At 47.3% G+C, this 13,284-nt stretch overlaps 1 protein-coding gene across 4 annotated transcripts in view; it reads right to left on the bottom strand.

The window, feature by feature from the left end:
* Positions 1 to 2,128: 2,128 nt before the first annotated feature.
* WDR89 (WD repeat domain 89) overlaps positions 2,129 to 13,284 on the bottom strand; it is a 111,828-nt gene continuing 100,672 nt past the window's right edge. For all 4 annotated transcript variants that reach the window (XM_077464359.1, XM_077464356.1, XM_077464357.1 and 1 more), the window contains one exon: positions 2,129 to 4,038. In XM_077464359.1, the coding sequence (XP_077320485.1) occupies positions 2,839 to 4,002 (1,164 nt within the window). In that variant the 5' untranslated portion in view covers positions 4,003 to 4,038 and the 3' untranslated portion in view covers positions 2,129 to 2,838. The remainder of the gene's footprint in view (positions 4,039 to 13,284) is intronic.

The following is a 13,284-nucleotide window of genomic DNA, read 5'->3' as shown; positions in this document are numbered from 1 at the left end:
ACGGACTTCGTATCATCCTCGTACTACGGACGAGGATGATACGATGTACGTGATAGGCGGAACACAGGCTGCTGGGAAATTCAGTGTTCCGCCTATCACAGGCGAAGGCGGCGGCGCAGCTTTTGAATTTTACAATGGCCGCCGAACGAAGAGGGCACGGGACGGAGGCAAGGCACAGGACGGCACGGGACGGGACGGGACCGGAGGCAAGGCATGGCGGCGAGGCACGGCGGCGAGGCACGGAGGCAAGGAGGCTCGGCACGGGACGGAGGCTCGGGACAAAGGCTCAGGACACAGGTAGGCTGGACACACACACACACACACACACACACACACACACAGGGATGGATGGATGGATGGATGGAGACACACACACAGGGATGGATGGATGGATGGATGGAGACACACACACACAGGGATGGATGGATGGATGGATGGATGGAGACACACACACACAGGGATGGATGGATGGATGGACACACACACACAGGGATGGATGGACGGACACACAGGGATGGACGGACACACAGGGATGGACGGACACACAGGGATGGACGGACACACACACAGGGATGGACAGGCATGTCTTACCCTCGGCTTATACACGAGTCAATAAGTTTGCCAGTTTTTTTGGGGGTAAATTGGGGGCCTCGGCTTATATTCGGGTCGGCCTATACTCGAGTATATACGGTACATACATATACATACATACACACACATACACACACACACACACACACACACACATATACATACACACAGATCATAAAGAAAAAAATGGTGGTTGTTGCAATATTTCACATCACACTGTATTTGCGTAGCGTTCTTTCAAATGCAAGTAAAAAAAATGAATAAAAAATTAAAATAAAAGGTAATGTTAGCCCAATTGTTTTGTATAATGTGAAGGATGTTACGCCATGAGAATCGTGAGAGAATTGTGATCTTTATTCTAAAACAAAAACAAAAAAAAAAATTGTGATTCTCATTTTTCCCAGAAGCTTGCATCTCGAATACCTTGCATGTCATGCTTTAAAAATTATGCTCATAGAACGGCAACAACCTACGTTATTTAAAAATCTCCAGAGTCTTTACGAGACTTTATAGGTTACCTGTTTGGAGTTAGAGGCGGTCTGGTGCTAGAATTATTTTTCTCGCTCTGACGGTTCGCAGCAATACCCAACATGTATGGTGTAATTGGCGTTAACTTATGCATGCGTTTGCCATTGCATACAAGCATGAGGGGACTGGGAGCACTTTTAAAAAAAATGTTTACATTTTATTATTTATTTTATCTCCACCCCTTCCTTTGCCACCTGTAAAAAACATCCAGCAGCTAATTAGCCACTGGGATGGCTCCTGTAGAGAAGCCGATCACCACTTGGGAAAAAAAAAGAGTGGAAGTCAATCACATACATGATTTCAAGAAAAAAAATGGAAGTGCATGTCAATCTGTGCAGTGGATTAAAAAAATGTAGGCAGGTGAACATTAACCACTTGCCGGCAAATCATGTATGTGTAAAGACAGGGAATAAGTGTATCAATACACCATGTGTTGTGGTGGATACACAATTAATGAATGAGCGTGCCACGTCCTGAATTAAAGTCAAGAAAAAAAAAATGGAAGGGAAGGCTATGGACTTTCTAGGCACAATTACAAAAGTTTGTATTTAAAAAGGTATAATTTTATTTACAAAAATAACACTACATATTTTAACACTTTTAAAAGTCATAAGCAATCATAAGTTCATCAACAGAAGATGTTACCGCTATTGGTACCGTAGCCATAATATAATTAATAAATGGAAGACGACATTCTTCAATAATGAACAATCCAAGACTTTGGTATAATGGGCAAAGTTGCGGAACGTTAAAGATGACTGGGTTCATGCTCGACATGTTTCGTGTACCTTAACGCTTCTTCTGGAGCAAAGTTCATGACTAATTATTGTACAAAAGCAACAATAAAAAAAATAGAAATAAATAGTTTTTTAAATATAGTTTGTTACAATATATATCATTTTTTTTTTAAATAAACAGAGAAAGCAATCTGGACAATCCAGGCTAGAATGATGTAAAAGGCACAAAAGGCAGAATAGCTCATAGGGGGCACTAATGGGGGGGGGGGGGGGGGGTGGGTACACGCGACATAAGAAAAAGGTCTGATTGAAAAAAAAAAAAAAAAATACACATTTTTTGTAAATAAAATCTATACCATTTTAAATAACAATTTTTGTAATTGTGCCTAGCAAGTCCATAGCCTTCCCTTCCATTTTTTTTTCTTGACTTTAATTCAGGACGTGGCACGCTCATTCGTTAATTGTGTATCCACCACAACACATGGTGTATTGATACACTTATTCCCTGTCTTTACACATACAGGATTTGCCGGCAAGTGGTTAATGTTCACCTGCCTACATTTTTTTAATCCACTGCACAGATTGACATGCAGCCCTCACTAAGGTGCTGCTCATGTGTTCAGATCATAGGCCCCGTAAGGTTTGTGTCACATTTATGACTGAATATTGATTTGATTACATATTAGCTTCAATGGTTGTACTAAGTTTAAAAAAAAGACCTTAATCAGAAATGAAAATGATATAATGGAAGCAATTTAGGGACCATAAATAGAACTTCTGAACCAGCGACTAACGAAGTTTAGTCTAGCTAGGTTTACCGAACTGCCCAGAGCTAGTATATGGCTCCTTCCATCTGAGCCATATCAAAGGTCCCCTTTAATAATATTGATGCAATTATACAACATATATAAAGCGAACAGTAATTTCATATACATTTGATATTATTACAAAATAAAGGTTTGCTTCTCATTTCAGATGGCATTTATACGTCTTTGTTTTTCTTTTGCTTTGTGGAATAAGATTTGGAGTTGTGCACACGAACCCTGTGCTGTACCGAGGAAGTCATTTTCATAGAGTCTCTCTTTCCAGGGGACAAGTCCTTGGCTTTCAGTTTCCACAAGAGCAACTGAGCATCCTCTCCACCAGTTAGCAGAGAGTTGTCGTCCACACACCAGTTGAATGATCGCACAGTGGCAGTATGTCCTCCCTGCAAACTTTTTAAACACGTAAGGTTATCAGAGTTGCAGCTTAACAGATGGATATCACCAGTGTGAGACCCGGCCACAAGAAACATAGAATCTGTTTTGTCATGATAAAGTCCACCAATAAGATAGTCAATAGAACAGCTGGTGACTTTTTCCCTCATATCCTCAACTTTACAAAGCGTGATGGCTTCATCTGTGTCCACCTGGGCAAGATCCCACCAACAGAACCCTTCATCATGTGTCAAGCAATAAATCTGGTTGTAATCTTTGCCTGCCCAACCAACAACACTAACTGAAGAATCAGAATTGCAAGTGGAACTCAAGGCATCGTCTTCATTATCCTCTGCAATATCAAACACATTAACAAGGCCATCAGTGGAACCCGTTGCCATCAGGCCTGGATTGTTTGGATGAAAGCGCACTTGAGTGATGTCATCATTGTGGGACTCAGAATAGATGCCAAGAGGTTCTCTAGAATTGCCTTCAGAACTATATCTTGCATCCCAGAAGACAAGAAAAGAGTCATCGTCTATTTTTTCAGTACCGGCACACAAAACAAGGTCATTGCAGCTAATATCAAAGCTAATAAAAACATTTGTTGGGTAGCCATTAAATATCTGCGCAGGTTCTGAACCAGAAGCTCTAACATCCCACAGTTTTACAGTGGCATCGCTGCATGCAGAAAACAGCAGGTTGTTGTTTGAGTGGGAAAAGCGAATACCACTCAGCACTCCAGGGTGTGCATTATATTCTTGAAGGCAGGTCATGGTTTCCTTGTTATATAACCTAATTGATTTATCAGAACACAAGATTGCGACTGTGTGATTGCTTGGCGCCACTGCGCTTGACATGCCAATGTCAAGTATATAAGTCATGTCGTCTTTCATAGCCGATCGTTTTGCTACGCGAAGATCTGAAAATTGTTCTTCTAAACGCTCCATGGTGGAAATGTATTTTTATCCTTCGCATAGAATGATCTAGAATAAAAATTAAGCAACATTGTTAAAGAGGAAACAAATCACATGCTTAAAGTGGTTCTGCACTCAAAATACAACATTTGCCCATTCTGTTGCCTATAGTTAATATATCTCATAATGCCACCTGTTTTTTTTTTTTGATTCACCTACCTTTTGTAATCTTCAGTACTTTATTTCAAACCCCTGCGGCGATGGGCGGTCTCTTGCGGGGATCAGCGTAATTTCCTGTTGGAGATCACAGGAGACAGTGCGGCTAATGCACCCGACATCTCGCGAGATTTCGGGTGCTACAGCCGACATCTCGCGAGATTTCGGGTGCTACAGCCAACATCTCGCGTGATTTTGGTAATTACAGCCGAGATCTCGCGAGATCTCGGCTGTAATTACCAAAATCACGCGAGATGTTGGCTGTAGCACCCGAAATCTCGCGAGATGTCGGCTGTAGCACCCGAAATCTCGCGAGATGTCGGGTGCATTAGCCGCACTGTCTCCTGTGATCTCCAACAGGAAATTACGCTGATCCCCGCAAGAGACCGCCCATCGCCGCAAGAGACCGCCCATCGCCGCAGGGGTTTGAAATAAAGTACTGAAGATTACAAAAGGTAGGTGAATCAAAAAAAAAAAACAGGTGGCATTATGAGATATATTAACTATAGGCAACAGAATGGGCAAATGTTGTATTTTGAGTGCAGAACCACTTTAATATTCTCTAAAAGCTTCTAATGACAAGCAAGCGCTGTATTAATTAATTCTCTAGAAAAGTTAAAATACTGCCGCTGCTCCAAGCCAAAATCTCATTTAAAATGTACCCAACTCTGCTTTCTCTACAAACACCAAAGCAAACCTGCTGAGCAGCCCCAGGTCCACGAAACAGGCACCAACCTGCAGAAACTCTGCCTACCTCTCAAACAGTGGTAGGCGGGCTCAACTGCAAGTAGAAAGAAAGTGGGTGAGAGGAAGTGGGCCACAACATGACAACATAAGTGGCATTGGATATTTGCCCTGTGGATCCTGGGTCAAATGACAAATTTGAGGATAAAAACCAAGCACCCTACAAAAGGTAAGAGACCACACCTGTTTCTTTTTTGACAGTAACAAAAAAAAAAAAAAAGTTAGAACTTTGATAATATTTTTTCCAGAATTAAATCACTGCAGCACTCAACCTAATTAGAACTTCTCTTCCATATTTAAGCCCCTTTCACACAAGTGGCCCGATCGGGTCCACCTGTCTAGTTTTTGAGGAGGACCTGATCAGAATCGCCATTATCCTCTTTGGGGCGGTTGAATAAAAATGGACTTATGTCCATTTACACCCTGCTACCTTCCATCCGATAAAAAAAAAAAAAAAAAAAAAAAAAAACTAAAGGGGATTGGTTCCCCTCCATTTGGCTGGACTGGAAGGAAGGGCAATCAGGTGTAAAACAGACAGCCAGTTAGTTTACATCCTACTGCCCATACAAAGCAGTCCATGTCCATGTCTGCTCGGCAGAATTAGAGTGGGCACGGACCCATCATCCAGCCGCTCTGCTCAACACAGCGGAATATTACCTGCTGGATCCCCTGCCGAGAAAAAAATAAATAAATAAATAAATCGGATCTGGCCCATATAAAAAGGGGCATTATAGAGCAGGAAAGATCTTGGGTGTCACCAATGAAAACTCTTTTTTGACTGAAGTCAGTGCTGGCCATACCCATCTCCTCTCTATGCATGGAGTCTAGTTCAGTTCACATTGCCTTAGCTCTAGCTGCCAGAAGAGTGCCTCTGATGGTGTCAAATAGAGTTGCAGTATTGGTGTCGATACAGAGCATTTGCTTGAGCACTTGTACTTGTGCAACTGGTCCGATGCTTGATCAGATATCTGGACAGCCTCAGACATGATTGGTACAGCAGTGGGGGCAGTTACAAGCACTGATCTCCCAGATTTTCTGATAGCAGCATCTCCACCTCTCCCTCAAGCAGCTGTCAGGGAGATCAATGCATATAACCTCCCCTACCGCCGCACCGACTGTCCCTTGTGTCCTCCAAGTCCCCCTCTATTCCCCCCGGATCTCTGTCATGCTCCAGGTCCCCCTCTATGCTCCGTGTCCTCCCATCTGGGTCCCGATTAGTGGTGGCCCGTCCATAGAGGGCGTATGAGTGCTGCCTCCATATAAGTGGCGCCGGACCATGGATTCCAATGCGGAGTGGTGTTTTTTTTTTAAGCACCTGAATAGAGCCAGAGGCTTCAAAAAAGGGTTGGCCAGAGCAGTGCACTCCAAGCCCACCCAGTTGTGTGACGATAAGCAAATTAACTTTTGGCCTTATCACACTAAAGTTCCTCCCTGCTAATCAGGGGGCAGGTCTGTGAGACCTGTTTCCCGATTGGCCAAAGTGTTTGGCGATCCTATTGGATGCTAGCGCTTTGGCAGAAGAGGAGACATAAGGCAGAGGAAGCTGGAGGAGCGGACACCACAGCCCTGCCAGACGAGCGCGCAAGTGCCGGACCGCCCACAGGGAGGGGGGGGGTTCTGTTTCATTGCCACCGGGGGGGGGAGGTGGATTGTTGTTTGCCACCCCCCAAAAGAAGAACCCACCAGCAGCCACTGGTCCCGATCCGTGTCCTCCTCTGGGTCCCCCTGTGTCCTCTCTGGCTCCACCTCGGGTCCCCCTGTCCCAGATTTGTCAGTATGGAGAGCGGAGGAAGGATTCAGTAAATATGTCAATTTACCAGCTCTTTTCTTTCCCGAATGCATCAGTGATCATGGACTCTGTCCATTCATAACTGAGCATGCTTCTGTTTACAAATGGAGAGGCTGTCTCCTCTTCATTCATCTCCGATCATGGTAAGAAGCTTCTGACTGAGGGTCCTTACCACATGATCAGCTGTGACCAGTCACAGCTGATCATTGCATGAATCAGGAAGTGCTGGTAGCGGGGGGGGGGGGGGGGGGGTCTGTGCTGATTATCAGCACAGCCCCCCATCAAATGTACCCATCAGCTGCCAGTGTCCAGCAGCTGCCAGTCAGTGCTGCATAATTAACTCCTGTCAGTGCCCAATATAGTGCCAGTGCCCACCATAGTGCCAAAGTCCATCACAGTGCCAGTGCCCAGCATTAACAGCTGTCCAATCAGTGCCATCCATGCCACCTGTCAGTGCCTCCTCATCAGTGCCCATCAGTGAAGGAGAAAACAAAATATAACAAAAATGAAAAATTATTTTTTTTGCAAAAAAATAAATAAATATTTTTTAGTCTGTTTAGCAAAAAATATAAACCCCAGGAGGTGATCAAATACCACCAAAAGAAAGCTCTATTTGTGGGAAGAAAATTATAAAAAATGAGTTTGGGTACAGTGTTGCAATTGTCAAAGTGCGACAGCGCTGGAAGCTGAAAATTGTCCTGGGCAGGAAGGGGGGGAAAGCGCCCGTATTGAAGAAGTGGTTAAAAGTTCAATTGTAAAAAAATTAATAAAATTAAAAAAAATGCCAGCTTCAGCTTCAGTACGTCAACAAGCAGTATAACGTAAAGAAAAATCGGAGGGGCAGGTGCTGTGTCAGTCTGAATTACAGAGAAAAGGATTTTACGGCAAGTACAAAAAATCCTATTTTCTCTTATATTCACCGACTGACACAGCTCCTCTCAGCCATTGGGACGTCCCCAAGCAGTGCCAAAACAGCATAAAAACTTCATCCACCATTGCTAGTGGGAACTAGTATAAACTTTACCCACAAAAACAACAGTGTGTGGAAAGACCACCACAAACACAGGGTGCTCCTCAACAGAGAGATACTACCCTCAAACTGCACCAAAACTGTGGTAACAAATGCAACAGTGCATTAACTTAAAAGGTACTATACAGCCGCAAAGCTTTGCGGCCAAAACAGGCATCAGCCGATGCACTGACATCTACCTTGTAGAATTTTGTGAAGGTGCGAACAGAAGACCAGGTCGCCGCGTTACACGCTTGAGCGACAGATGCTTGATGTCAGAAGGCCCAAGATGTTCCGATTGCCCTGGTGGAGTAGGCCATGACCAGAAAGGGGGGCACCTGCCCCTTCAAGGCGTAGGCCTGTACTACAATCAATCTGATCCACCTGGAAATGGTGGCCGACGAGACCGCCATGCCTTTCTTTGAACCAGCCATCGAAACAAAGTCTCACTTCCGGAAGGGAACCGTGGCAGACAAACACACCCTCAGAGCACAAACCATGTCCAGGGAATGGAGGGCCACCTCCTTAGGATGTGTCAGCTTAGGACACAGATGGTAACACAATGTCTTCATTGATGCCGCAGAGACCACCTTCGGCATAAAAGAAGGTTGCAGACGCAACACCGCCTTATCCTTGTGGATAACCAGATAGGGTGACTTGCAGGACAAGGTCGCCAGTTGCGAAACCCTCCTGGCCAATGTAATGGCCACCAGAAAAAACACTTTCTGGGAAAGAGTTAGAGGGATATCTCTGATATCTTCAAATTGCTGTTTTTGCAGCGCCGACAACAGATTCAGATCCCACGGGGGTAACGGTGGACGCACCGGAGGAACTACACGTCGGACCCCTTGGACAAAAAGTGCTCACTAGCGAGTGAGATGCCAGGTGCCGCTGAAAAAAAAATAAAAAATAAAAAAAAGGACAGCCAAGGCTGATATTTGTCCCTTAATGATGCTCAAAGCCAATTTCTGGTCTACTCCTTGCTGAAGAAACAGCAGGACTCTGGATATAGAAAAGGAGCACGGATGTCATCCTTTCTCCTCACACATGGAGATGTAGGCCTTCCAGGTACGATGATAAATCTTCCAAGAAGAAGATTTCCATGCTCTCAGCATAGTTGGGATCAATGAGTCCGAAAGACCCTGGTTCCTCAACACCTGGCTTTCAATAGTCATGCCGTTAAAACAGGATGGAGAATCGGACCTTGAGACAGGTCTTCTCGTAACAGCAGTCGCCAGGGGGGCGTCTGCCACCAGGCACACTATGTCTGCGTACCAGGGACGCCGAGGCCAATCAGAATTACTGGAATCCCCTTGGCCTCCACTCTGTGGAGCAGACGTGGTAACAGCTTCAGCGGAGGAAAGGCATAAATCAGCCGGTACTGATCCCACGGAGCCATCAGCTCGTCTGACGCGTCTGGCCACGGATCTCTTGTCCTGGACACAAATCTCAGCACCTTCCGGTTGAGATGGGAGGCCAGAAGATCTACCTCTGGTGTGTCCCACCACAGGCACAGTAGCCTAAACACCTCCGGATGCAACACCCATTCTCCTGGGTCTAGCATCTGGCTACTTAGATAGTCCGCCTGCCAGTTCTCCACTCCTGGGATGTAAATCGGTGTCAGGGCCGGTACATGTCGCTCTGCCCACTGAAGTATGTACCTCCCGTGCGGCGGCTGAAATTCTTGTTCCTCCTTGGTGATTGGCGTATGCCACAGCCGTGGTGTTGTCTGACTGGATCCTAATCAGACGCCCTCACAGTCTCATCGAACATGTGGAGAGGCATAGCCTGATCGCTCTCAGTTCGAGCAGATTGATCGGCAACTTGGATTCCTCTGCCGACCAGAGGGCCTGGGTTGACTGAACTCCCATTACTCCACCCCAGCCTGAGACTGGGGTCCGTTGTGATCACGGTCCATTTCAAAAGGTACGAACAACTTCCCGGACTGAAGTGTCGGGGACCTCAGCCACCAGATCAGGGAGTCTGACTAACTGGTTCATCTGAATCTGCCGATCCAGAGGCAACGGAGATTTGTGCCATTTTGTCAAAATCTCCTTCTGCAGGACTCTGTGTGTGGAACTGGGCATACAATCACCGACATCTTTGGATTCAACGGCCACCCAAATTCCTGCAGGGTCTGCATGGTGATCGCCACATCCTCCTCTAACTGAGGCGGAAGATGCCCTCAGGAGGAAATCATCTAGGTATCCCACGATCGCGATCCGTAGCAATGCCAAAACAGGAGCCAATACTTGGGTAAAGACTCGGGGGGCTGATACCAAACCAAAAGGGAGAGCCACAAACTGGTAGTGGGCTTGCCCGACTGCAATTCGCAGAAACTTCTGATGCCGGAGGCATACAAGTATGTGCAGGTACGCATCCTGGATGTCCAAGTACGCCAGGGAGTCCCCTTGATGGAGTGCAGCGACTACTGAGCGAACGTATTCCATTCTGAACTTCTGTACTTTCACAAAGTAATTGAGGGCTTTTTCATCCAAGATTGGACGTACCCCTTCCTTCTTGGGGACTACAAACAGGTTTGAGTAAAACCCGTGGAAACGTGTCCGGGAACAGGTACTATCACCCCCCACCCCGACTCAGCAGGCCCCTTACCGCCCCCAAAAGGGCTTCCCAGCGAGCCGGGAGTACAGGTATGCTGGAGGGGAAGAATCTGTTTTGTGGCCAAGAGAGGAACTCTATCTTGTAGCCAGAGGAAAATCAGATCGCAGGCCCATTGGTTGGATAGCCGAGAGGTCCACCGGGCTGCAAACACCCCCGAAGGCAACCCCCACACGATTTGCGGGTGGGGGCAAACCTTCAAGGAGTAGCACTTTTGCTCGCAGGCTTGCGGTTTCAGGGACGCTTTGGTCCTTCAGCGGTCGTCCTGTCGGACTGGGAATGCTTGGTCGAAGCTCCGGGCGGACAAAAAAGCAGTTTGTGAGCGGAAAATGAGGGCCCTTGCCTACGGCGTGGCTCTTTAGCTTTACTGGCCTGTGGGAGTAGAGTACTCTTACCACCTGTGGCATATTTAATAATGTCATCCAAAGAGCCGGTCGCCATGGAAGGGAAGATCCGTCACGGCTTTTTGGATGCCTGGTCAGCAGACCAGCATTTTAACCAAATCAGGCACCACTGCTGACACTGAAGCCCTGGATAACAGAGGAAGAGTATCCAGGGCCAAGTCACCCATGTACTTAAGGCCCTGCACTAGTTGGTCTGCTAGTTGCACGCAGACAGGAGAAGTCTGTTATTCTCCCAGTTCACAGTGCAACAGTTTTGCCCACTCAGTGTCATGCGACACAAGTGCGGATGCCAGTACTGGTCGCATGGTTGACCCCACAACCATAAACAAGGAACGACCCACTGCCTTGGCCTTCCTGTCCGTGGAGTCCTTAAATGCAGGAGTCCCCTCTACCGGGATCGTGGTTACTTTGTTTAACGTGGATACTGGGGGGTCCACGACCAGAGGAGCCAACCATTTTTTTGAGAAGGCACTCCTCAAAAAGGGGTAGCGCACCACCATATACTTGGGGACCAAAAAGGTCAGTTGCAGTCGACCACATTCCTTGTAAATTAACTCATCAAATTAAGTCAGATACGGAACACCTTAGGTGAACGGGCTGGCTTACGGGACCCAAAAGGGGCCGCTACATCACCAGAGGGATCTGGTGTCTCCTGAATCTTCAGGGTATCACGCACAGCTGTGATAAACGCACCAATGTCCAACTGGTACGGGGACTCTCTGTCCGAACGGTCCTGGTCAACGTCATCTGAAACGACAGAGCAGGGGTCATCAGCCTCAGCAGGGCCCGAGTCTGCGTCAGAACTCTCCTCAGAGGACGGGGGGGGGGGCCCTTTTTAGCACCTTTGCACCCACGCACCGCTTCCATCTTGGCAATTAAATTGAGGATCGCCGACAAAGCATCCAGAGGCACTGCACATTCTTCAGGAGAACCGTTTGCAATTGCCTGGATTTCGGGGGAAGAAACACCAGTTTCTGAAGCCATGCAGACCCTACCCTGTCTGCCACCTGATGGGGACTTAGGACCAGCGATGGTCCCGCCCTCCTAACTGCTGCTGGCTGAGGGGCTCTTTCCCGCAGGACTCACCACCCTGACTGGTTCTGCGCTGTAAAGCTAGTAGTGCCTGTGTCCCTTGACAGCTCCCAGGTGCATAGGAGATCATACTGTCATCCACAGCTGCTGCTTATGGCGCAGAAACCGATTTACATGTTCAGGCTCCAAGAGAATGGCCGCCGAGTGTCCAGTATAAAAGGACAAAACCACAGGGAAAATGGCTGCCAAGCTACAGGAGCAGGCTGCTCCTTGCCCTCACCTAAGATGGCTGCTTAACACTGACTACCATGAGGGACAGTGACAGAGAAAGGACAGTGAACAGCACTGCAGGGATCACAGACACAGCCTCACCAGACACCCCCAGGGAGAGAAAAAAAAAAAACACGTTGGGGCACAGCCAGCCAGCACAGTCCCCCCCAGGTGAGACCCCCCCCAGAGAGCCCCTGCACATGACACACACACACACACACACAGCTCAGCGGCCCCTGCAGAGCTGGGAGACATTCCATCACAGACCCACTCTCCGATCAGTACAGGGTGGCTGCTGGCCACGGCACACTGACACAGACATCAGTAGCCCGGTCATGTGTGCCCTGGAGCATTAAAGCTCACTAACCACCTCTGGAGCTGAGGTACGTCATGACCGACCCAAGGCGTAGCTCTGGTCTGCACACGCTCGCTGGCCAGGCTGGCGAGACTACAAGGATAAGGGTATCCAGCCTGTCACCCAGCCATGTTGATAGATCACAGGATATTTAGTCTTGCACAAAAAGCAAAGCGTCTGCAGAAAAAACACGGACCGATGGGCCCGCAGGGTTCCTAGGTCCTTCACTAGGCAAAATAAAACTGAGACTGCATGGCATGCTGAGGGGTTGTTACCTAAGGGACCACCCCTTGGGCGGATCTTAAAGTTCTGTGTTTTTCATAACATGTTATGCCTAATCTTCTCCTAAAAGGTGGCGTAACAACCCAATGGCTAAGACCCCTTTCACACTGGGGAGTTTTTCAGGCGCTTTAGCGTTAAAAAAAGCGCCTGTAAAGCGCTTGAAAGAAGCCTCATCTGCAGTCCCAATGTGAAAGCCCAAGTGCTTTAAGAACCCTTTCACAATGTCAGTGCCCGAAAAACGCTCGTAAAGCGCCGCTTAAACTAGCAGCGCTTTACCAGTGTTTTTCGAGCGTTATTGGGGCGCTTTTAACCCCTGCTAGTGGCCAAATAAAGGGTTAAAAGCGCCCACAAAACGCTGCTGCCAATAGCATTTTTCAGGCGTTTTTCTGGCGTTTTACAGGCGCTTCCCATTGATTTCAATGGGAAGGGGCGCTTTATTCACCGCTCCAAAAGCATTGCAAAGAAGCTGCTTGCAGGACTTTTTTTGACGCCCTGCCAGCGCAGCGCCTTGGTGTGAAAGCACTCGGGCGTTTACATTGGGATTGCAGTTGCAGCTTCTTTCAAGTGTATTTTTTAACGCTGAAGCGCCTGAAAA

This window comes from Lithobates pipiens, unplaced genomic scaffold (assembly GCF_037356315.1).
Source record: "Lithobates pipiens isolate NorthernLeopardFrog02 unplaced genomic scaffold, aLitPip1_a1.2 Scaffold_30, whole genome shotgun sequence".
NCBI lineage: Eukaryota > Metazoa > Chordata > Amphibia > Anura > Ranidae > Lithobates > Lithobates pipiens.
Note: the sequence above shows the minus strand (reverse complement) of the source record. Positions and strands in the feature narration are given on the sequence as shown.